The sequence below is a fragment of the Eupeodes corollae genome, chromosome 2 (assembly GCF_945859685.1).
Source record: "Eupeodes corollae chromosome 2, idEupCoro1.1, whole genome shotgun sequence".
Classification (NCBI taxonomy): domain Eukaryota; kingdom Metazoa; phylum Arthropoda; class Insecta; order Diptera; family Syrphidae; genus Eupeodes; species Eupeodes corollae.
In genome coordinates, this window is record NC_079148.1 from 137,500,894 (window position 1) to 137,527,756 (window position 26,863).

The 26,863-nt window shown below is 33.3% G+C and overlaps 1 protein-coding gene across 6 annotated transcripts in view; it reads right to left on the reverse strand.

Moving 5' to 3' along the window:
- LOC129944184 (E3 ubiquitin-protein ligase Nedd-4) overlaps nucleotides 1–26,863 on the reverse strand; it is a 62,317-nt gene that overhangs the window by 4,417 nt on the left and 31,037 nt on the right. For 2 of the 6 annotated variants that reach the window (XM_056053426.1, XM_056053429.1), the window contains exons 2-10: nucleotides 7,359–7,438; nucleotides 7,214–7,295; nucleotides 7,067–7,105; nucleotides 6,804–6,973; nucleotides 6,134–6,260; nucleotides 5,925–6,049; nucleotides 5,653–5,749; nucleotides 4,984–5,069; nucleotides 4,698–4,911 (exon numbers count right to left, since the gene is read on the reverse strand). In XM_056053426.1, the coding sequence (XP_055909401.1) occupies nucleotides 4,698–4,911; nucleotides 4,984–5,069; nucleotides 5,653–5,749; nucleotides 5,925–6,049; nucleotides 6,134–6,260; nucleotides 6,804–6,973; nucleotides 7,067–7,105; nucleotides 7,214–7,295; nucleotides 7,359–7,438 (1,020 nt within the window). Of the gene's footprint in view, nucleotides 1–3,767; nucleotides 3,901–3,980; nucleotides 4,064–4,697; nucleotides 4,912–4,983; nucleotides 5,070–5,652; nucleotides 5,750–5,924; nucleotides 6,050–6,133; nucleotides 6,261–6,803; nucleotides 6,974–7,066; nucleotides 7,106–7,213; nucleotides 7,296–7,358; nucleotides 7,439–26,863 lie in introns of all 6 variants that reach the window. The other 4 variants (XM_056053427.1, XM_056053428.1, XM_056053431.1 and 1 more) reach the window with 4 other exon arrangements.

Genomic DNA, 26,863 nt, shown 5'->3' on the forward strand with positions numbered 1-26,863 from the left:
CGAAATCACCAGAGGACTTTAACAAGGCGATGCGCTTTCATGTAGCCGCTTCAATATTGTTCTTGAAAGAGTGGTGCGCAACACCAATGCCAATACAATTGTCACCATCTTTGAAAAATCCACACAATATCTTGGATATGCAGACGACATCGACTTTATGGGAAGAACCAAACGAGCAGTGACAGATACCTTCTCTAATATCGAGTCTGAGGCGAAGAAAATGAGTCTTGAAATTAACGAGGACAAAACGAAGTATTTACTGTGGTCAAATAGGCTGCGTTCAATCTCAGACAGATAGGGTATCCGGATACCTTTTTGTAAGTGTTTTACATGTAAAATAACAGCTGATCAAAAACAGCTAAGATGTCAAAAAAAAAATCCAAAGGTATCCAAGAATTTCTGGGGTATGTAGGTATCTGACAGAACAGCTGATTCAACATATAGTTAAATTTCAAGAAACTTGAAAATTGATTTCAACTTTTTGTATTTGTTGGTAAACAAATAAATACAAAATATTAGTTGAAGTTGTCCCATCATTAAGCTAAAACTTTATCTACTGTGAATAAACCAACTCAAAATCTTACCGCAAAGCAACTTCTGCTTATTCGGAAATTAGATCGAAATTCTTCCAAACTATATCTAGATATTGTCACTACATAATAGTCTTCGTTTCTGTTAGGATTTTTTTATAGAGCTAAGAGGAAATTTAACATAGATTACAGATTAAGGTTATCTCTTATTTATTAATTGCCAATTCACCATCGTCCGACGAATCTTGTGAATTATCCATCTTACAACAATTTTGACTTCGAAGCATCAAGAATCAAAAAATACACCTATCCATGATATCCTAGCCAACACGATATTGAACGCATAGATTGACACCGTAGACTTGGTCAAAACGTAACAATTGACAGGTATAACTACGAGGTAGTAAACCAATTTGTTTACCTGGGCACTGCTGTTAATTCTGCAAATGATATCAGCGCGGAGATCAAACCCTTGCTAATCGCTTTTTCTTTGTCCTAAGCAAACAGTTGAGGAATAAGGTCCTATCGCGAAATACCAAAGAGACACTGTACAAAACCTTAATCATCCCAGTCTTGCTGTGTGGTGCAGAAGCATGGACCCTCTCCCAGGCGGATGAAGGATCTCTTGTTATCTTCGAGAGAAAGGTTCTGCGTACGATCTATGGTCCGGTTTGAGTCGACAGGCAAAGTAACAACTGGCGGAGAAGATATAATTATGAGTTATACGAGCTCTACAGCAACTTGCCACTGGTCAAAAAACTGCGTGTTCAACGCTTAAGATGGCTAGGGCATGTCGAGTGAATGAACATAGAAGCTAAAGTCCGTAAAGTATTCAACACCAAGCCTGAGGGAACAATAAGCAGAGTCAGGCCTCTAACTCCGGTGGAGTTATCAAGTTGAGGCCGACGCACGTCAACTTGGTATTCGAAACTGGAGGTATCAAGCGGGAGATCGAGTAAACTGGCGAAAGTTATTACTTGAGGCCCAGGAGCACAATGTGCTGCTGCTTTAGCGCCAACTAAAGTAAGTTATCAATAAGAATAAAATGCTCATCCTAATTGATCAAATGCAGAACGAATTACAAAATAGAGGGTGTTTTCTTAGCTGCGTTTCAAGTTTTAATGGTTATGAGTTGAGAAGGTAAAAAGATGACATTTCTGTTCAATAACGTTTGACAATTCATGATGATCGTTAAATGCCAAGACAATGGGTAGGTTCAGGCGACATAAGAGACTTGAAAGTAAGGTAAGTTTCTAGTATCTGATTGGCCAGCTGCCAAAAAATTGCCTTCCGATTAAGGCAACTTTATTCGAAAGTTGACTGGAAAGTAAGTCAAGAAAAATATCCCTGACTATCAAGTCAAGTCGACTTATCTCAAAATGACAATTGATCATGTTTTTTCATTCAACCGAAAGCTGAACTTTATTACTCCATTATTTATTTCTTTTCTGCAAACCATCATTTAATGCTTTCTGTAAAAAAATTTGGAAAAGAAATAAGTAATAAAGATGATGGACTTGTAGCCTGTTTGAGGAGTGTTCTGTAGACAATAATGATTTGGTAGTTTTTCAACTATGAACTTGAAATAGAGGTTTGTGAAGTAAAGTTCTGAATTTGAAATTCATGACACTTAAAAAACTAACAAGTTGACTTGGTTAAAATGTACGTTCAAAGAATGAAGTTTACTGCAAATGAAGTACCTTATGTTGTCTGAACCTGCCCAATGCGACTTAAGGAATCTCGATTACTTTTAATGGGGATTTGGTAAATCATTTGCTTAGGTCGACAAACCAGTGTCTCTCGAAGCCTTGCAAGCTCTTATTCAAGACTTAAAAAGTAGTAAAAATATGGACTTATCATTTCAACTATATAATTCGTAGTCACGTCGGATTTATGCCGGATAACATATTTAATAATAAATGCAATTAAATTATCTTCCAGATTATAATAAAACGTTTATTTCAAGAATATTCCAGTCTTGTATTTTTATTTAAAGTTCTCAAGCCCTAAAATGATATTTATACTTAAGTTGTGTGCGATATAAGTCCGAATTTCTTAATCTTTAAGATAATAACTTCCCTTAATTCTTAAAATAAAGTTTCCTTTCGTCCAACTTTTTAAGTTCATATTTTTCTTAAAATCTAATCTCTCCGATTAACTTTATTTGTTAAGTCTTCCTTTAAAGAATATTCAAAGAAATAGAGAAATCAATACTTTGCTTAGGTTGATATTGCTTTTGAAAATAAAATAAAATAAAAGGTGTACCTTAAACAATTATGAAAATATTTATCTTTCTAATTTCCTATAAAATGTTTGCATTTTCCGAATTTAGGCCAAGTTTATAATACTGTTATTCAAGGAGATTAGTAATGCTAACTAAATGCATACAATGACCGGTTAGAATGGTAATTTTGAGTACATTATTTTCTGACTGATTTTAGTCCTTTAGTTGAAAAAATCTAAGAAATTTAGTTTAGGAAACATTTTAAAGAAACAAAAACTACAACTCATAGTTTCTTGCATCAATTTAAGAAAACTACATATTTGCTAATTCTAAGCATGCAAAAAAAGAACGCAAATTTTTGAATTAAACTGTCAGACTAATGCTAATCGAATATGAGTTTTAGGAGAATGACAACGACAAATAAATTATGAGATCGTATAATTAAGAGCAGCACCAAACCAGAGCTGTAAAAAATGCAATCATTTTTGTATTGCAGTTAAATGATTGAAAAGACTTACATTTTGAATAATTTGACTTCATGTCAGTACTTAACTTCAAAAAAAATCACAGGTAATTTTGAAGTCTTTTGTAAAAAAATCTTTTAGAGCAGTTAAAAGACTTAAAGTCAAAAGAATGCATTACTTTTTACTGCTCGCATTCTTGTAAGTCTTTTAAAAGTCTTTTACATTCTTTGCATTCATTAAGTCTTTTGATTGCATTCAATGTAATGCAGTCATTTGAATGCTTTGAAGTCTTTTTACTGCAGTAAAAAGTAATGCATTCTATTGACTTTAAGTCTTTTAACTGCTCTAAATGATTTTTTTACAAAAGACTTCAAAATTAACTGGGAATTTGTTTTTGAAGTTAAAATATTGCATTAAGCAATGTTTACGCATTCCCAAAATTCAGTTAAATGAATGGGACTTTTCGCGATGAAATACCATATGATTGCATTCTTTTACAGCTCTGCACCAAACCAAACAACCAAATTTATTAATAAGAAAAGCTCTAACCGGTAGAAAAGGAACATGTCGATTATTATTGCTATAGTTGTGACTGCGTAAAGTTTCTATTACACGTTGTGACATCGGTACAATTGGCCCTTCACGTACTGGCCTTAAGTCAGTCATAATACTAGTATAGGATCTAATCAGCACATGAAATAATTATACTTATTAAAAAAAAAACATCTTGAATAAGAAAAGATAAGCGTTTGAATAATAAACCTTTCAATTGTATCCGTTGAAGATGAAGCAGGGGATAAAGACCGAAATACAAATTCATTGGTAGATGATTCCCTGATATCATCCTAAACAAAAACAAAATTTAAAAATATAATTTTTTTTATTTATTTAAACGAGGTTTTATGTGAAGCGAATGAATTTATGTATAAAAATATACATTTTAAATTGTTTTCTAAACAAACAACAGAAACAAGTGGGTTTAGTGAAAGTGTAGTATTTTTAAATTTTACGAAATAAGCAAACAAAATATGTTCAATTAATAAGTTGGATAATTTGGAATCCGTGCAAGCAGTGACCAAATATTAAATAATATTCCAATCCAATCTAACCGATGCTATGGTATGGTTTTCTTAAACTTTAGTTTGACAGTGCCCTCTTTAAACTTATACAGACAATATTTTAAAAAGCCTTCAGCTGAAGGCTGAACGCCCAGTAAAATTTAAAACTAAAATTAATGCTGTTTGACAAACTTAAACTTTGCTTAACTTTATTTTCATCAAAACAATAGAAACAAAAACAGCTCAAGACGTTTCTAGAACCGTTTTCGAAAACGGTCTGGTGGTAAACAATACTATGGACGTAACACAATTGATGAACACAGAAAAAACGAGTGATAATAATTATAATAAGGACAGTTTACACTTTTAGCTATTACTAAATTTAACTCAACAAAAAATAAACTTTAATAAACTTTCTAACCGCTCGATCGATAGAGTCCTGCCTTTGTTCGTTGTCATTGTTATTGTTATTATTATTGTTATTAGAAGATCCCCAACTAGGAACGGTTAGAGAAGCCGTAGCTGATGATGTCTCAGCATTGACGTAGTTACTATTTCGTACATTTTCCATTGCTCGTCTGGACAATGAACTTGGTACACTGGGGGCTTGATGATGTATGACTTGGGGTCTAGGACTGATAAATGAATGAATGAAAAAAATGAATCGAGCAGAAATTGGAAAAAAAAAATGATAATTTTTAATCAACCTTCTATTTGTATCCGAATTTAATGAAGTCAACGATAATGACTGTTGTGAGGTGGTGTCGTCTAGGCTAACTTGACTGATGGAGTCCTAAACAAAATACTCAACATTAATGATTTTATTCTATTTGTTTTTTTTTTTACGAAATAAATCTAAGCCTAAATCTAAAGATTCTAACTTGCAGACGACATTTGGCATAATCATAATTTATTATTATTATTTGTATTTTTGTTTTTTTAATTACAAAAGTTTTGGTGATGCGCGGAAGTTCAACCAAGCTACTACTATTTTGATCCTCGATATCGTCACTATTGCTTGCATCTTCGGTAGTTGTGCCATTGGCATAATCGTCTTCTTCATTTTCATTATCATTTTCAACACCGCCTGTAATGGCATTTCTACTAAGAGAGCCCGAGTAGGATGAACAACTGCTTGATGGGCTCGATGATACACTATCATTATTGCATCTCGATGATGCTGCCCCATCAACCAATACAGTTGCATTCTTTTTTAAAATTGTATTTTATCCACACACAAAATTTGGGTAGGTAATGTTAAAAAAATATATATAATTATGTACATTTAAAAAAATTTAAACATTCAAATTGATTAATCAAAATCATGCACAAAAAAGTATTTTTTTTTTTTTAAATGAAATCAAAATTGAACTTACCGGATTTCTTTGCGCTTCTGAGTCATCCACACTGATGTGGAACCGTCTTTGAAAATCAGATGCAGCAGCATCAACTGAAATCGAATTTGAAGCTGATCTAAAAAGTTAAAGAAAAGGCTACAAAATCTGGTACAATATGAATATAAGGTGAAGGATACGTGAAGATTTATTAGCCTAGTGTATCTAATTTTGTTGGCTAGGATTTTCACGTTTCCAAGTGTTCACGTTGAGTACTCATGACTCATGAGAGGGACACTTTAAATTGAACTTACAATAGAGGTCTGTTCCATTGTGTTGTTCGAGCCGTATGATTGACATAATACGTTCTTCCGTTTGCATCTTGTCTTTCTTCCCATCCTTGAGGCAGAGGTTCTGATGTTGTGTGTGGAAACGGATTCTTAAAAATTTAATGGAAAAAAAAAACACAACATTAGCTTAAAGCTTAAAAAATTGCTTTAGTCATATAACAAAAAAAAAATACCCCTGATTGTGTTCCAGTTATAGAAACATTTTCTACATGATCCCAATCTCCATCGGGTGAGGCATTTACTTCGTCACGAATATAAGCGTGATAAATGTCTAATGTGCCCTTTATTCGGGATTTAGCGCTATAAATAAATTTGAAATTTAAATTAATTTGTTTACATTAAATACAAGATGTCAACATAAAATATTTATTTATCATTTTTTTTGAAATAAGACAAAAATACAACACAAAAGAAAGATTATAGTTTGAAGGGATACATAAATTATAGTTTTTTAGCCGCCAACAATATCATAATTTTGTTGAAATAAGTTAATCTATTGCAACTCAACTGAACTGAAATGAAAAGAAAATTGTCAGCAACAACAAAAGTATTAAGATAGTTTTTTAAATAAAATTAAGCAGTTTCTTTTACGAATAGAGCTTTTTATATGAACATTTAAAATCAATGGAAAGATTCGATATGAAGTATTGTACTGTGGTCTAGAACTGGAAATAAACTCCAGAACTCTTACATGATAAGTTAATGAATTATACTCTAAATTATTTATATTAATAAAAAATCATAATTAAATTTTACATTTTTTGTTGTTGCTGCTAAAAATCGTATATAATTAAAAGCAAAATACAAATAAAAATTAAATCAAATGCCAAATCATAAACATACCCTACTGACCTTCTAGGCCGCAATGAGTAACTTTTTGGATTAATAGTTCGTCCTTCTTGTTCTTTGGGCAAATTCACCAGTGTCAGTTCGACCATACCCAGAAAATCATCTCTGGTTAAACGATTTTCATCAAATACTTGAAATACTAATTTTTGTTCGTTTGGTTTCACCTGCAATACAAAAAAAAGATAATTAAAAAATAAGATCAACATAAGAAAAATTGTGCAATTGTCTTTTTGTCTTTGGTAGAAATATGTACCCACCCTAAAAATAAATTCCTCATTCCACATTGGATTCAAAGTCTGTCCGTAATTGATTTTGGGTTTGAATGGAAAAGAGAAAAAAGAAAGAAAATTAATTAATCAACAACTCTCTTATGAATGATGTTGGGGTATTCCAATTGTTCTTACCTTCTTTTTAGTCTTAGTTAGGACCGAGTCGATGTTTATATCACCATGTATTGTGTTGAGGTCGATTCTGACATATGGATCACTGAAAAACAAAAATATAGTTAAGCTCTTGATTGACATGATGACACATACTGCAAACACTTACCTAGCTCCAAATATGTCTTTTTTCGCTAGGGATTGTCCTCCAAGTACTTTGATGCGTAGCTGACTTATTTCAGTGTCATTCTGTAAGTATAAAAAAAGAAGTACGCATTTAATCACATTATTCAAGTACCTATTATGTATTATATTATATCTTATATCTAAAAAGAAAGACAAGATAAGAGGCGAACGGATGAAAGATACAAATTTTCTTTTTAAATAGTCTGACATTTTACTTTAAAGTGGTCATTTATATGAAAAGGGCGGTTACTTTAGTGTGTTAAATGTGACATCATTAGGGGAGAATAATGAGATCTCATCGTTAAGGGTGTTTCACATTTAAATGCTAACAAAGTTAAAGTACGAGTACATTCATTTTGATATGTCAGCAGATACTAAGGCGTTGTAATTGTGCAAACAAAAAAACAAGAAAGAAAATAAAAATACAAGACGAAAAAACTAAACTAAAAAAGAAACAAAACCAAACTAATCGTTTGGTGAGATATGTTTTTACTTGTGACACTTAATTCAATTTGTTTCGTGTTTTTTCTTACATGTTGATGTTAAGCTGAAAAGTACATAAGTACGTATCTAATAATATGAACGTCATGAGGTTGTTGTTTTGTCAGGTTCGGTCATAGACATTCTAATGGATTAATTAATTATTTTATTAAATAAAGTTAAAGCTTATAGTTTAATTTAAGTCAAGCGACTTGTGCGTTTGATGCATTTCAAATTTAAGTATTAAAGTAAATTTAAAATTTTCGACAAATTTTTGTTCACTTAGATCTATTCAAAGACCCATTTGAAAATATATTGGATTCCAATTTAGTCAATTTTGTCCCGAATTTGAATTTTTCCTTATAATTTCTTCATCAGATACAATTTTGAAAATATTCTCTTTTAAAAAACCATAAGAAATCAATTGTAATAAAATTAAAGGCAAATGTAAGAAGAGACAGTTCTTACCAACAAATTATGATGATATGATTATGATTTTGCATGTTCTAGATTCTGTTAAAATCTTTTAAATATCAAGTTTGTGAAATTTTTTATTAGTTACGAGTTTTTGTTTGAGTCTATATGAGGTTTTCAACAGCCTTAAAAATAATGCTGTGCGCAAATTTAGCATAGCCGTTCTTAACGTTGCCTTGACATAATTTAAAAATTCGATTGACAAAAATGGTCTAGTGTTTCCTTCATGATTATTTTGGAAACAACTAATAAGGTTTTCTTAGGGACCAGTTAAAGCTATCTTTGGTTTTAAAAAGCTATAAAGAGAGTCAAGATATTTTGTAAAAAAAATAGGTTATTTACAACATTCTACATAGAATATTGCTTTTAGCTCATTTTTCGTTTTTCAATGATGAAATCGTTTTTAATGAACAGCTGATTGTTGATTTCACAATTCGGATTTTGTTATTATTTCCACCTGTCAGTTTTACTTTCAATGGTCAACTCTAAACTCAAATTCTTGATTCCAATCAGGAAATGCTTGATTCCAATCAGGAAATGCTGGATTCCAATTAGGAAATTTTGTTTCGATGACAGAAATTATGAATGAAAGGTATAACCTGTCAAAAAATTCAGATTGTTAGTTTCAATGATGAAAACCAATGGGCGCATTCACAAAGCTAGTGGCTACGTAGTCAAAATTCAAATAGCTTTGTGAATGCAAAATTGCACTACAAAGCTAGTCAATCCGAAACTGTCATATTAATGACAAATACAAATATATAAAATAAGAAACATTTGTCTTTTCAGAACTTTAAATAGTTTTTTTTCTTTTTAAATTCAATAAAACCAAATAGAAGATATATGTATGTAATATGATTGATTTATATTTGTATTTAAATTCCGAAAGATTCATTTCATTTTGAATTCTTGTGTCCTTACCGAGCAGCTGATTGTGAAACGTCAAAATCATTCTCCACTAATTTTGTAGCAGAAATTTTTAAACTACGTCGGAGGGGAAATTTCAACTACTTTTGTAGTTAGATTTAGCCAATCAGAATCCCTTGACTACGTAGCCACTAGCTTTGTGAATGAGACCAATGATAGCTATAACTGGCCAATCCGGAAAATGTAATTTTCAATGATCGCTATAAACGACCTGTCAAAACATTCTAATGCTATTACTGCTTCCTAATTAAAAACAAACTAGTTAAATTTACATTGCCTTTAAGCTTTACATCATGTTTTGTAGGATGTTTTAGTTTCAAAAGGTTTGAAATCAAATTCGTACTTATAAGCACCTTCGGAATGGCATTGATTATTAGTTACAAAAACCTGTTGACCAATGGTCTTGATACGTACTCAACTACGCAGATTTGAACTTCTAGACAGTTCATTATTGAATTATTAAAAAAAACTCAGTTTGGACAATGACAACAATAAAAACTAACACTGGAATACAAAAACAGTTTTAGATTAAAATTTGATTAATGGCACTGTAATACATTTGTGTCTTTAATGTTGTAAAAATCATTTTATTGACAGATCGGTTTTAATGTACCAAAAAGTACGTTTTACCAGTTTAAAATCAATTAATGTGGAATTGGTTAAGGCGATATAAATGACTGCGGCATTTTTGAAAGTCCAATTTGATAATCATTAGGGTCAAATAATTTCAAATAAGAATTGTAAAAATTTCGCAAAAATATTATGGAATTCGAAATACAAAATTGTTTTTTTTTTGTAATATTGTTTTTAGTTTTTATTTTCCTTCTGAGAGCATATATGGGGTGGTAAAAGTACAACTCGGCTGAAAAACTCCTAATGCTATCCTGCAAACCGGCCACTCTCCTTTATTTATAAGAAGTTGAAGTTACAAGTAGTCTTCTTGCTTTAAGTTTTTCATTCACGGGTCGTAAAAGCGATACAAGATCAAACAAGTTGATACCGAGAGTGGCAAGGTCTTAAAAATAAATAAATTAGGTGGCGAAACAGTCCATGAAGAACCAGTGCCTAGTGACAAACAACTATCAACCATTCCTGTGTGCGAGTAATGTTGTCAGGGATGGAGGGGACCTACAGTTTATATTCCGAATCCGAACGGCTTATTTGAGAAAGCACTTTTCATGACAAGAATTACTCTTGGAGGATTTGTGAATTCCTCGCAAGAGGTAGTACCCATGAAAAAAGTTAGATGGCACAGGTAAAGATTGAACCCAAGGCCCCTTGCATGACAGTCCAACGCACTAACCATCACATTGCGGGTACTACAAGGCAAGGTGACAAGGTCTTGCCGAGGTTTTATCAGATGCTAAAAACATCTTGTCTAGTCATTTTAAAGTTTGATGAGAAACCTGGAACTGAATATATTTTTGGAGCGTCTAAATCCTTACACAGAACACCTTTTATAAAGATTAAATCATAACCTTGCTGTTAACAAATACACTGCCAATCACTAGGATGAGGCCACATATTTTTCCACCGATTTTCGGTCCGATACCTGTTGGAATTTGTTTAACCCGGAAAATTTTACTACATGAGAGTAGGTACATATTTTCTTAAAACAAAGTGATACAATTATAGGGTTAATTAGAAAAGACCGTTGGAATTTCCCTACATTAATGAATCAGCTACCTAAAAAGGGTATGAAAAAGTGAGTCACTAGGATGAGGCTATTGCGAATATTTCGTTGTAGAAGTTCAGATCAGCAATTTTTTTCAAAATTTGGGTTACAATATTTAAGAACATTTTACAAATAACTACTTTTATTAAATTTCAACTACAAATGGGTTCCGGAAAGACGTTGACAGTAGCAGAAAGAGGACAAATCGATGCTTTCAAGGAAATGGGACTCTCAAGCCGAGAAATAGCAAGGAAGCTGAACAGAAGTAAGACAGTTGTAAACAACTATCTTGCTGATCCTCAAAACTATGGAAAAAACCAAAAAGGACGCACAGCCCAAGCAACAACATCCCGAGAAAAGCGGTTAGTTTTACGTATTGCTTCGAATTCTACTCAATCAGCTTCTAAAATAAGGTCCAAAAGCGGAGTATCAGCCAGTATTTCGACAATCCGAAGGATAATAAGAAAAGATGGTACTATCCAGAGAAGAAAACTCAAAAAGAAACCTGTTCTAAAGCAAGTACACAAGGAGCTGCGAATGAACTTTGCAAAGAACTTTGGAGCAGTCAATGGAAACGCGTCGTCTTTTCGGATGAAAAAAAGTTTAGCCTTGACGGCCCCGATGGTTACAACTTCTATTTCCATGATTTAAGAAAAGAGGAACTAATTTTGGGAAGACATCACAGCCGTACATCAGGTGTTATGGTGTGGGAAGCTATCACCTACTATGGCAAAATCGAATTGGAGTTTCTTTCTCTAACAATGAACGGAAACAGCTACAAATACTTGTTGGAACGCTCATTTCCGAAGATGAAAAATATTTTTGGACCTCTGCCTTGGATTTTCCAACAAGACAATGCCCCCATCCACACTTCCAGTTTTGTCAAAAGCTGGATTTTATCAGAAAACGTAGAGCTTTTGCCATGGCCACCCTATTCACCGGACTTGAACATAATCGAAAACGTATGGGCATGGCTATCTCGAAAAGTTTATGAAGGCGGTAGAGAATTTGAAGACAAGGACTCCTTATCCGTGATGCCTGGGACGAGATTTCAATTGACTATTTAAAAAAACTTTATGATTCCATTCCAAACCGTCTAATAGAGGTCATATAGAAATATGGGGGGCATACTCATTATTAATTGAGAAAAACTTAATAAATAAATGTTTGAAAACCAAAAACTGTAAACATTTCTTTGATTTGTTTGATATTTTATAAGATTTTTCAAGTGACCTCATCCAAGTGACGCACTTTTTCATACTGTTTTTAAGTAGCTTTTTAATTAATGTAGGGAAATTCCAATTGTTTTTTCTATTTAACCCCTTAATTTTATTACTTTTTTTAAAGGTACGAATTTTCCAGCAGGTATAAAGAACGAAAATCGGTTGAAAAATATGTGGCCTCATCCTAGTGATTGGCAGTGTATATTCAGGATTCCATGTGTTTATCTGATCTCTATGATGGTCAGACTACGTAGTGTACTACTCGATTTAAATTTCATTCCACTTAGAACTGAAAACTTACGGCTAGAGTGCAATATGTGCAGAAAGAGAGGATACTGTCCATTTTTTGGGATAATGTCCCATTTTCAGAAAAATCAGTAGGAATGTATTTAAAAAAGACTTTTTATCGAAGGAACAAGTTATAAGTCCTTATTAAATGAAATGGAAGTCGACAAACTTTACGAATTTTGCATTTATTTGTTTAAGATTTTTTTTATAAGTTGTTGCCAAACAAATTTTGAACTAGTGACTTCAAGCTAGACCAGCCATTCTTGAAGATTGAATAGCACTGAAAAGTCATTGCTGGACATAAACGCCACCTTTTACTATGGTCTCGGATATTTTCGTACAAAATTTCATTAAATATTCAAAGGCTTCAGAATCTTGTCGAAAAGCTTTGAAGACGAAAAAGATGCTTAATGTTCAATACCTAGGTTGAGAAAATCGCATTAAAACACAGAAACAAACAATAGCATTTTTTCGCTGAACTATTAATCTTTTAGGGTTTAGATTTTTTTAATTTTTTAATTTTGTGTGACATTTGAACAGATAAAAAGGTTCGAAAGGTTGTTTGTCTATTCCCTTAGATATTAAAATAATTGTAACTCTTAAATTCTTGAATTAACATAGCGTAGCAAAGACAGAAAATTATATTACAAAATATATGGCTTCAGACGTTCACTTTTTAAATCATGGCCAAAGTACAATGCGTAGTTTATTATACATTCTATACATAAACTATTTAGACTTTTATGAACCATTTATATTATTTCACTTATAACCATCAGACAGATACTTTTTTTTTCAATATAAAAGAGAAGAAGAAAAATTGTGTCTATAAGGGCGAAAAACTTTTTTTATAGTATTATTCAATATTTTCCTATGAAGAAGAAAAAGAACGTCATAGTCGTATGACATATTTAATACAAGGTGCGCGATTATGATGGATACAGTTTTGTTTGTATATATTTTTGTTTTTGAAACCAAATTTAGTTTTATTTTCCACAAATACCTATCTGGCTTTTCATAATTCAATTAGACAGAAGACTATGTATATCCGCACATGAAAAATATAATCTTTATAATTGCGAGGGACAGATTTGTTATTATATATATGTCTTGCTAATATGCTACTATATATATGTATGTATATAATATAGCCTTGGCATAAGGATAGCAATATTCAACCTAAGGCATCAAAAGGTATACTCGTAAAGCTCAAGTTCTTAACCTGAAATGAAAATTGCTATTAAAGAAATTATAAGAACTTAGCAAAAGATAAACTTATCATTTAAATGAAGTTAAGTTACAAAAGATCCATGTTCAGTGGGTCAAAGAAAAAGACTCGACTCCAGGGCGGATCCAGACTTTTAATCAGGGGGGTGGGTCACACTTTAGATGAGTTTTTACTCAACGCTTAAAACGCTTAAAAATGTATTTTAATGTTTTGTAAAGGAGCTAACAAAATTTAAATAACATAATGTGCATTTTACCCTTACGTATACCTATTTCATGGGCTAAAGCGACTACTTTAGTTATCAAATTATTATAGAACATTGTTGTACAATGTACAGCAATTTATGATGACTCCCTACGGATGAAAGCATTCCAAGATTCCAACAGTTTTCAAATATGCCATATTTAAAAGCTAAATCACAATAGTTAACAGGGTTGTTTCGTTAGTACGAAACTTTATAAAATCTTAAATATTGAATTTAACTTTAAATTAAAATACATTTATATCAGTTAAAAAATTGCACTATTGTGAACTGAATTGTATGAATTGTAAACTGTATTGGTATAAATTTCAAACTTCCCGCCCATCCGGCCATTTTTTATTTAAAATTTAAAATTAAGAAGAAAAAGGAAAAGAAAATGAAATGAAGTAAAACCATTCCACACGATAGTTCCGCACATTCAACAAGCATTTTCTTTAATCCGCATTTTGTCGCTTAATTTTAAATTCTCTTTAATTTGTGAAGTCATTTAACAGCTTAAGTAAGAGCTAATTTACAAAAAAGCTTGTTAAATTTTCAAGGGTTTTTGATGCATTTTACGCAGAAATAAAAGACACTGTTTTGAAAAGTAGCTTTTTTCAAAAATTAAATATACTTTTCTTGTTTCCATTTTTATTAATGCGAAGAACGCACAAAACTTGAAATATAGAGAGGATCTGATATGAAGAATTGTCGGGCTTTTTTGCAGTAGTTGTTTCGAGTTCAACTTTTAGGAGTCTATTAGTACTATCACTATCAGTCTGCTTACTCACATTTTGATCTAAGTCAACAAAACTTAAACATTGTATAGAGAAAAATGTTTGGTTCCTGAATTTAGCCATTAGCTTAACAAAAGTATCAATTTCGTTGTTTTTTTTTGTTTTCGCTCGCTGATACATTGGTTCTTGTCACGGTCACACTGCTAGCAGAAAGTCCAAAATAAAAGATCCAATTGGAAAACTCAAAAAGGTTAGGTCTCTGATTTAATTTTAATAAATCTAATTTATGTGTTCCCCAGATAAGTTGGTATTGCGTAGACATTTTTTCTATAAGCTCTTGGAGAAGTGACGAATTATTCAGCTCATCTTAATGTTCGTAATAGAGAATCTATAGCTGAGTTTTCGAATCAATCCCTGCGTTCAATGATACAAGTCCTAAGTGGGCAGCATACTGGATTGAAAGTCTGCCATATCAATGCGCAAAGTTTGGGTCCAAAATTAGATGAATTTCGGTATTTATTTATAAATTCAAAGATTGACGTGGTTTGCGTTAGTGAAACATGGTTCTCTGTGGATTCTGTGTGTTGTGTGGAAGGATATAATGTTTTTCGTTGCGACAGAACTGGTCGGGTTGGTGGGGGTGTTGCTATTTTCACACGAAATGAATTACATTGCAAATTAATACGTAAATCTCAAGCAGGTAGTGATATAGAATACGTATTTGTTGAAATAAGGTGTAATAACAATAAAATAATGTTAGGGTCAGTGTATCGTCTTCATCGCAATATAGACATATCACCTCTCTTCTCAGTATTGGATGAACTATTATATGTGTCATCGTTGCTGGAGATTTTAATAACAATGTCCTCAAGAGCTCTGAGCTTACGGATAGAATGGCACCTCTTGGCCTATTTCCAGTAAATACTTTAACACCTACTCATTTTACCAAGGACAATAGCACTCTACTTGACTTGTTTTTTGTTAGTCATCTTAGTAAAGTTCTTCTTTATGATCAACTACCTGCTTCTGGTTTCTCTCATCATGATTTAATTTATTTAACCTTTGAATGTAGACCAATTTATCAACCTTCTAATTACAGCTTTAGAGATTTTAAAAATGTCGATAGACGGCAGTTAGAAATAGATCTGAATAATATTGAGTGGTTTCGAATATACGGTATCCTTTCTGTGGATGACCAAATATCTTTTCTTCAAACGAATATAAACTATCTCTATGACTTACATGTTCCCCTGACTATAAAGCAGTTTCGAAGGAAAAATCAATCTTGGTTTAACAATAATATTAAGGCTTTAATAAGGGAACGTAATCTAGCATACAAACGTTGGAAATTATTTAGGCTCGATGAATTATACCATGCATATAAAGTTTTAAGAAATAGAGTGATTAGTGATATTCGTGAGGCAAAAAAACGATTTTACGCACCAAAATTAGATCCGTCACTTGCCAAAAATGAGCTATGGAAGAATCTTAGGGACATTGGTGTGGGCAAGCAAGTCAACGAGAAATGTGTATCTGTTAACTGTGACGAACTTAATAAAAAATTCACTTCAGTAACTATAGAAGGCCTTGAAAATAGTACTAATGTGTCGCATTTAACTGATTATCCTTTGAATGAACTGCCTTCACGTTTTTATTTCTCTGCGGTTGATGAGGCTGATGTTTTAGAAAGCATATTAGCCATCAAATCTAACTCCGTGGGTATTGACGGTATACATCCAGTTTTCTTAAAAGCCATATTACCTTACGTTCTGAAATACATAACGCACACAATTAACACAATCTTTATGACCAGTACCTTTCCCTCTGTTTGGAAACTAGCTAAGGTGATACCTATTCCTAAGAATCGTGATTATGTTGATTTTCGACCCATCGCCATTTTGCCTTTTTTTTCAAAAGCCGTAGAAAAATTAATTAATAACCAAATGCGCTCTTTTCTGAACAATAACAAAATGATATCATCCAATCAGTCTGGTTTCAGACCGAGGCACAGCTGTACCACGGCTTTAATTGAAGTGGTGGAAAACATAAGGCAAGCTGTAGACGATGGTAAAGTGACCATTCTCACTCTCTTAGACTTTTCGAAGGCTTTCGATACAGTCAATATCGAGAAACTTTGCGAAAAGATTGAACATCTCTTTAATTTTTCTGCGCCATCAACAAAATTAATTCGGTCTTATCTGTCTATGAGATTTCAGGCAGTTCATGCTAATGATGCAATGTCTTCCTTTCTTCCTTTGCATTGTGGTGTTCCTCAAGGTTCAATTTTGGGCCCTTTGCTATTTACAATGTATATAAATGATCTTTCTTCTTTGTCGCTTAGCTCATCCATACACATGTATGCAGATGATGTTCAACTGTACCACAGTTTTCCATTAGGAATGGTGCACATGAAGTTAATGAAGATCTGAATAAAATTGTAAATTGGGCTCGTAATAACAATTTATGTTTAAATCCTAAGAAATCAAAGTGCTTAGTGATTTCAAGAACTAATATAGATACCTCATATTTCCCCGAAATATATCTTAACAATTCTGTGATCGATTTTGTAGCTTCTGCAAAAATTCTTGGTCTTACTTTCAATACAAACTTAACCTGGAACAGTCATATAAAACTTGCGTTAGGTAAGGTCTATGGTAGTCTTCGTTTGTTGTGGGCTACTTATCATATCACACCCTTAAAAACTCGTTTGATTTTAGCTAAAGCTTTGATCATCCCTATTATGCTCTACTGCAGCGAGGTTTTTAGCAATTGTGACTATGAGCACAAACGAAGGCTAAATGTTGCTTTCAACAGCATAACTCGCTATGTATATGGTATACGAAGATATGAACACATATCACATTTTTCAAAATCGATGTATGGTATATCGTTGGACAACTTATTTAGATATCGCACATTAACCCTTCTTCACAATCTAATGCAAACCCGTCAACCGGAATATTTATATAGTAAAATTAAATTTCCACAATCGAGTAGATCGTGTGATCTCATTCCAGTTCGCTACTCGTATTTAGTATCGGAACGTCAGTTTTATGTACATGCAATTCGACTATGGAATTCTCTACCTCGTTCTATTAGAATGATAAGCTGTAGAACACAGTTTGGAAGAGATCTAAAGAAATACTTTGAGACACATTAATGATGATGATGATGATGAAGATGATGATTTTTTGTAAATTAATTTTTTTTTCTGCTATTTGTAAATTATTAAATATTTTAAAAATTTATTTTTTTTAATAACTTTATAATTGAAATATACTTGCTCAAATGCTTATATAATCTAACAGATTAGCTTACTGTAAGTTATATGTCACTATAGCATACATATTTTTATATTATAGTATTGCGATACTGATAATTACTCTAGCTTATAAGATATTGTATCTTACTGAGTAAATTAATAATAAAACTGTAAATTGTAAATTGTAATTCTTGCAGTCCCCATGCTTCGATGGTGGCCATAAGGCTTTTAACATTAATGGCAAAGGTAGTAAATGATTCCAATTTATTTGTATTTATCGGTGGTGTAGATTTAATTCTTATTTTGATAGACTGCAGGATCTTTTCTGGTAGCCCAAGAAGAAGTTTTAAAAGTGAAATTGCAGCAGGAACGCAGGATGGATGAACAAGGATATGTTGTACTGAGCGAAAAGCTTCTCCTCGAAGGCACCTTTGTATCCGTAGAAGATTTTCGGCATCGGTCAGCCCACAGATTATTGTAGACCAGTCAAATGTGAAACTTAAGACTGGCCACTCTTCCGGTTGGCCGGAAAATATAGGCAGCTCTTTTGGGACGAAATTTCATCTTGAGTATTGACGATTTGAGGGTGAATACATCCGCCTTCTGTAGCTGCTGGAACAACATGTCCAATTTGTATTTGTTATTCTGTTTATTCCGGTTGCGTTTGGAACAAATGAAGCAGTATATAGGTAAGTATTTATATTTTTCAAAGGAGCTTCGGGGACTCCCTGTGGCTGACTGGATGTTATTGTGGTTATAGGTGGTTTTTCTGTTGAATTCATGGCAAAAAAAACTGACGCTTTCGCTTACTTCAATTAGATTTGTATCGGTTTTTTCTCCGGTTGGCATGGAATGGAAATCCTGCAAATCTTTCTCTGTTCCGGAGTTGAGGTTAGGCTTTTTTTGTGGAATTATTGTGCTGTTAAAATCATCAAATTCTCTATGGCCGTCAAGCCATGCGTTCACAGACACAGACTGGCTGCTCTTGCTTTCGTTTCCCTCGCATTACTCGGCCAGAATCTGATATTTCTTTTTCAAGAATTTATTGTTTATTGCTAGCTCAGCTAGAGCTAGCTTGCGTTATTCTTCTGCTCTTTGCAATTCCAAAGCTACTCTACGTTGTTGAGAGCTCCTGGATACGTTTAAAGCACCACTAGAAGGTGATTTGGCAGAAGAATTATAAGTTGGGTTTGCTAGATATGCCTGACATTGCCAATCGGTCAGCGAGGACGCATTGGCGTTAGTCCAACTTTTGTGAAATTGTGCATGACAGATTGAACAGTTGTTCCTTTAAGTTGTTTAAATTGTTGAAATCTATATACAGTATCTCTCCACAAGTATTACCGATATCTTGCAATTTTTTCATCTACCAATCTTCGGTATTCCGGTTTCCAAAAAATAAATATCCATAAATAGGAGTTTTCTCCTTCGTATTCATCGGCACTCTAGACCTGAGAAGCGTAGCAGAGATTTGATTTCACAACGCCATCAAATATTTTATATTTGGCTGAAAGGATTATTCCGTCGTTTGAAAAAACATTTTTCCATGATAAATTCAACAAGCTTTAAGAGGCGCTGGCTTTTTTCATAAGGTGTTTGTCGAAATTTAGGGTTGAATTTAGCTTTACACCTTAATATTTAATTTCTTTGGATATTTCTAAAAGATTTACATTAAAGTGTCATCTTTTTCCGCTACGGTTTCGTGGGAATCGTAAGATAAGATCAATATTTTTGGCTTGTCTTTATTAATAGATAGCTATCACAGTAATTTGCTAAGCGATTTATCATCAACTATAGGTTTTCTGGTAATTCCGACAACAGGACAAGGTCATCAACGTACAGTAGCACATTTATAACAGAATTAGATATTTGTATTACTCCAGGTAAGACTTCCTCGATGTCATTTATGAACAGCGAAAACAACAAGGCACTGAGTGGACAACCTTGTTTTACTCCGGTACATATTTCCAACTATTCTGAAAATATCTTCCCATCCCAGACTGCTGCATTAGTTCCAGTATACATCGCTTTAATTACTTTCAAAAACTTCGAAGATAGACCCAGTTGTGAGAGCTTATAGAAGAGCGTGCTTCTGTTTACAAGGTCAAAAGCCGCTTTGAAGTCCACAAAAAAAGAATAAACTTTTTTGTTCCTTGCTTGAAAAGGTTTTATGATTGATGAAAGAGTGAAGATCTGGTCTATTGTTAAAAAGTTTTTTTCGAAATCCGACTTGGAGATCCGGCAAAATGTTTTTCCTTTCAACCCATTTTTTCAAGTCTCTCTACTAGTATACCGCAGAATATTTTTGTTAACACATTCAGAAACGATATACCTCGGTAATTTTCAGCGATGTCTAAGGGACCTTTTTAGTGTATTGGACAAATTACCGTCTTTTTGAAAGAGGAAGGGATGTCAGAATTTGAAAAGATTTTGTTGAAGAGTTCCTTTATTTTATTTATGCATGTGTGCGGAGAATTTATATAGAACTCATACGGAATCCCTGGTGCCTTTCCATTTTTTGACTTTTCCAGTACAGCTATTATTTCTTCTATTGTTTTCTCACCATCTAACGTTTCATCAAGACCATGAGGTTCCGCATAGCAGTAATATTGGCTTGAGTTATTGCCTGGAAGTCCTTTAACAGACTTCAACTGCCTGTTAGCGCTGTCACACTATGAAGACGTCTTTAGGAGCGAAGTTACCAGCCCGAAGTCCAAGCAAGGTACCATTCATGACGAAAAGGCATGTGGCAAAGACAACGGAGTTTGCCAAAGTGCTTAGAGCATGGGCAAAAGAAAAATGGAGGAATGTTCTGTAGAGTGATGAAAGCAAAGTCGTCCTTTTTTGATCCAATGATCGTCGAGAATGTGTGAGAAAAACAGAGAAGCATGATGGATGAAAAATTATGATATGGGCTTGCTTCACATACTACGGGGTCGGGCCTATTTACCCCATCGGGGGTATAATTGATGCAACCGAGTATGTGAAAATTGCCCTATGCTGAAGAGGAAATGCCGTTGGTTTGGGTATACCAACAAGACTATGACACAAAGCATACGTCAAAAATGCAAAATCATGGTTTGCGCAGAAGAAATTATCCGTTTTGGAGGCAAGCTCAATCCCCTGACTTTAACCCCATCGCAAATTTGTCAAAATCCCAGAATTCGAAATAATTTTAGGAAGCAGTGCGTGATTCGTGGAACGCAATATCAATCGAGACGTGTCAGGTTTTAGTGGACTCGATGCCACGTAGATGCAAAGCAGTTATACAAAACAATGGTTATGCAACAAAGTACTAATTGTAAGCTAAAATTATTTGTAAACTTTCATATCACTTATTACAGTTTTTCTTACTTCTTATGTAATAGGTCCAGTACTTTGTCATGCACTGCTATTTTTATGAACAGCCATATATTTACGAGGGTCGTTTGAAAAGTCCGTGCGAAAATAAATACTGCTTAAGTTTTTTGGATAAACCTTTTTATTTTTCAACGTAGTCTCCTTTCAGGCTTATACACTTCGTCCAACGCTGCTCTAGTTTGTTGATCCTTTCCGAATAATAGGATTTGTCCAAGTCTGTAAAGTAGCCATTGGTTTCTGCAATCGCCTCCTCGTTTCTCCCTTAGGAGTGTAGCAATGTATCCATGTTTCATCCACAGTGATGAAACGACGCTTTAAGTCCTGCGGATTTTGCTTTAACAGCTGCATACCATTCTTGCAACATTGCACACGATCTCGTTTTTGGTCAATCGTGAGCAATCGCGGCACCCATCTTGCGGATAGCGTTCTCATGTCCAAATGTTGATGCAAAATATTATGTAAACGTTCACTCGAGATACCCACAGCACTAGCAAACCCACGCACCTTCACTCTTCTGTCATTCATCACCATATCATGGATTTTATCAATTATTTCTGGAGTTGTAACCTCAAAAGGGCGTCCAGAACGTTCAGCGTCTTTTGTGCTCATATGGACCCTCCGAAAATTTTGAAACCACTTGTAAACTGTTCTACTAGAAGGTGCGCAGTCACCATAATGTTTATCAAGCTTCTGTTTAGTCTCCTGAGCAGTTTTGCCTTTCATAAAGTAATTCTTTATCGTTCATTTTTTTGACTTCCTCAATTCAAACGAATGTCAAACACAAACCAATAGACCGACCTGGCTTAGACTTGGTGTGTATTCTTTTAAGCTACTAACTGTAAATAACCTCGATATGCACCAGTAGTGCCATCTGTCTGACTTTGCACGGACTTTTGAAACTACTTTCGTAAAAACGGTTTTTACTGTGACAAAGCTACCGGTAAAAAATCCATAATAAAGGGTGATTATTTTGAGGTTAGGATTTTCATGCATTAGTATTTGACAGATCACGCGGGATTTCAGACATGGTGTCAAAGAGAAAGATGCTCAGTATGCTTTGACATTTCATCATGAATAGACTTACTAACGAGCAACGCTTGCAAATCATTGAATTTTATTACCAAAATCAGTGTTCGGTTCGAAATGTGTTTCGCGCTTTACGTCCCATTTATGGTCTACATAATCGACCAAGTGAGCAAACAATTAATGCGATTGTGACCAAGTTTACTTTATTGGACATTAAACCAACCACACGAATGCGTACAGTGCGTACAGAAGAGAATATTGCGTCTGTTTCTGAGAGTGTTGCTGAAGACCGTGAAATGTCGATTCGTCGCCGTTCGCAGCAATTGGGTTTGTGTTATTCGACCACATGGAAGATTTTACGCAAAGATCTTGGTGTAAAACCGTATAAAATACAGCTCGTGCAAGAACTGAAGCCGAACGATCTGCCACAACTTCGAATTTTCAGTGAATGGGCCCAAGAAAAGTTGGCAGAAAATCCGCTTTTTTATCGACAAATTTTGTTCAGCGATGAGGCTCATTTCTGGTTGAATGGCTACGTAAATAAGCAAAATTGCCGCATTTGGAGTGAAGAGCAACCAGAAGCCGTTCAAGAACTGCCCATGCATCCCGAAAAATGCACTGTTTGGTGTGGTTTGTACGCTGGTGGAATCATTGGACCGTATTTTTTCAAAGATGCTGTTGGACGCAACGTTACGGTGAATGGCGATCGCTATCGTTCAATGCTAACAAACTTTTTGTTGCCAAAAATGGAAGAACTAAACTTGGTTGACATGTGGTTTCAACAAGATGGCGCTACATGCCACACAGCTCGCGATTCTATGGCCATTTTGAGGGAAAACTTCGGAGAACAATTCATCTCAAGGAATGGACCGGTAAGTTGGCCACCAAGATCATGCGATTTGACGCCTTTAGACTATTTTTTGTGGGGCTATGTCAAGTCTAAAGTCTACACAAATAAGCTAGCAACTATTCCAGCTTTGGAAGACAACATTTCCGAAGAAATTCGGGCTATTCCGGCCGAAATGCTCGAAAAAGTTACCCAAAATTGGACTTTCCGAATGGACCACCTAAGACACAGCCGCGGTCAACATTTAAATGAAATTATCTTCAAAAAGTAAATGTCATGGACCAATCTAACGTTTCAAATAAAGAATCGATGAGATTTTGCAAATTTTATGCGTTTTTTTTTTTTAAGTTCTCAAGCTCTTAAAAAATCACCGTTTACTTATTTTCTGTTATTATGAAAAAATATTTTAGTCTTTTTGTTTTATTTGGAAAGCACTGCTATTTTTATGAACACAACTGTACATTTTTACAAGTAAATCGTTGCCCCAATTATTCATCTGTGGGTTGACCAAAGAATAAAGTCATTTTATATCTAAGTTGCTTCGTTGGAAATTACCTCAATGAAAAAAATTGATTTCAAGAAATATCAGTTGCAAATTTATTGTGAAACTATTCAAAATGTAGGTTCCCCAAAAGAGTTCCAACTAAAGCACAAAGTATCTCTTCTCTCTCAAGGTTCTTATAGCTTTTAATTGCTTGCCTAAGGAGCCCCTGACAGGTTTAATCAACAAGTAAGTATATCTACTTCCAATAATAACAACTATTTAATTTATTAAATATACTATGTGCTGTGCACATCCATACAATCTACGAGCATAACAACAAAGTAAATAATCACCTTTTGAGAAATGAAAAGAATAGAATATATTTTTTTACCTATAGCAAAAATATAATAATAACCAACCCCTGTACAGAAAAGACAGAGACAGCTCGGGTAATTTACACAATTATGGCCCATTAGCGAGTGTCATTGATAAGATGTTGTTAAATTTTACGATAGCAACTCTCTACCGAGGAGCATAATTGGTGGGTTCGGTATAAAATGTACTTGGGTTCGTATTATCAAAGAAATTTCATATCTTTTATTTTTATATATTGTTTGCATGCTTGTTTTTAGGTAAACTATCTCAAATCACGAGGGTTAACTTCATCAGAGTGACTAACTCTGTGCAAATAAAATCTATACACATACAGTAGTGGTCATACAATTTAGCCATCAATATGTAGCAAAATATTTCGTTAAAAATGAAGAAACTTAAAACAATGATAAATTAATTTATTAATATACATTTAGTAACTAGAAGTTTAGATGATATTTTATTTTTAAAAAATATCTTTCAAAAACTTATTACAGTAGTGATATGTTGTTTTAATCGATTTTGGAAAAACGTAATTAAGCCATTTGCAAAGAAGTACCACACCAGGACTTGGATTGAATTTGATTCAAACCGGGATTAAACGACCCGAGAGCAATGCTTCGGGTCGTTGTCGTGTTAAAATATCCAGGCTAACGGTAAATTGTCAGCAGAATCCCTACTTAAATGGCTGTCCAAAACGTCCTTGTACATTTCTCCTATCATACTTTTATGAATTTGCACCAAAAGACCAACTCCTGATGATTTAAAACATCCCCAAACCATCACCAAACCATCACGGAAAACCCTCCATGTTTTACAGTTTTTATTGTGTATTACGGGTTAAATTCTTTCAATGGAGGACGCTTCACATTTGTCGCTCCACACGACCAAATTCCAAAAGTTTGGACTTTTATAAAGGTGTTCTTTAGCAAACCTCATTCTTAGAGCAATATTTTTTTTTGACAGGGTGGGCTTACGTTTAGCGACTCCTTCATTCAAATTTTATTAACTTCCCATAGGAAGTTATTGTAATGGGTCCGATTTGTCAAATTGAAAATTTTGACATTTCTCGACGTTTCAAGGTCCTTAGACGCGAAATAAAAGATTTTTAGAAAGATGTATGTGCGTGCGTGTGTACGTACGTTCGCGTCGTTTCGTCCTCCATAGCTCAAGAATTAGTAGAGGTATTGACTTCAAAAAAATTTTGTTATACAGATAATAAGGCAGAAAGATGCAGAAAGGGCTCTCAAGAAAATTGCGTGGGTGTTTTTTTTACCATAGCAGTTTGAAAAAAGGTGAAAATGTTGGTTAACCCTAAATATCTTACGAACCAAAAACGCGAGAGACTTGAATTAAATTTTATATAATATATTGTAACGTGATACCAAATAGGTATATTTTTTGAAAAAAATCAATATAACGGTTTTTTTATAAATCAATAAAACTGAAAAAATTTGTCACCTCAAAAATTGTACGACTGAAATATGATTTCATCTCTAAAACAATTTTGTGCAACGAAGAATAATGTTTTTGACATCTGATAAAATATTGAGAAAAATCTAATTCACAGTTTTTTCTTATAAAAAATAAAAATCTAAAAAAAATGTATAAAAGTTGGTAAAAATTGATTTTCAACTCAAATATCTTTTCAAAACTTTGAGATATTGGCTTAAGTTTAAGTTTATATTCCAAAAAATCTTGTTGTCAATATTCAGTTAAAGTTTGAAAAAAATCGAATTGACAGTTTTTTACAAAAAATTAAAAACCGAAAAAAAAATTAACAAAAGTTGGTAAAAAATGATTTTCGACTAAAATATCTTTTAAAAACGTTGAGATATTAGCTTCTTACTAATTTTTTCTTATAAGAAATATTGTTTTCAACATTAGGACAAATTTTGAGAAAAATCGAATTGACAGTTTTTTACAAAAAATTAAAAACCGAAAAAAAAATTAACAAAAGTTGGTAAAAAATGATTTTCGACTCAAATATTTTTTAAAAACTTTGAGGTATAAGCTTCCAAATAATTTTTTCTTATAAGAAATATTGTTTTCAACATTAGGACAAATTTTGAGAAAAAAATGTATAAAAGTTGGTAAAAATTGATTTTCGACTCAAATATCTCTTCAAAAATTTTAAATATTGGCTTCAAACTAACTTTATCTTATAAGAAATATTGTTTTCAACATTTGGTAAAATTTTTAAAAAATTCGAATTGACAGTTTTTTTTACAAAAAACAAAGTTCTAAAAAAAAATACTAAAACTTAGTAAAAATTTACTTTCGGCTCAAATAACTTTTCAAAATTTAAAAATATTGGCTTTAGACTTATTTTATTTCACAGAAAATGTTTTCAACATTCAGTAATTTTTATAGTATATACAGTTTGTTTTTTCATAAAAAATAAAATCTAATTGAACGGATGTTAAAAATGGATCCACTTTAGAAAGCCAAACTAATGTTCTGTCCTCCTGAGCCTGAGTCGTTTTTCGTTACTTTTTTCGAGGTAGGTTCTCAAAGGTTTCTTTCTTTCATAACATTTTAGTACTTTTTGAAGTATTCGACAATCATTTTTCTTTTACATGGAGCAGAGGTTTTATTTTTTCCCATAACTGTTGTCAATTAAATACAAGGTGTCTCAAAAGTAAGTTCACATTTGCTTATTTTATTACGCGAAAGCAACTATTCTGAGGGGCGCGGGGGGTATGTCAGTCGGTAGTCTGGCTCTTGGGAATTTAGTCGCTATGGAGCGTTTCTCTGGTGCGGACCGTGCGTTGTGCGTACGTGAGTTGTACAAAAACGATAATTCGGCGACTGTAGCGCGTAAAAAATTGTGTAGTATTCAACATATTCGTCACTTAAATGAT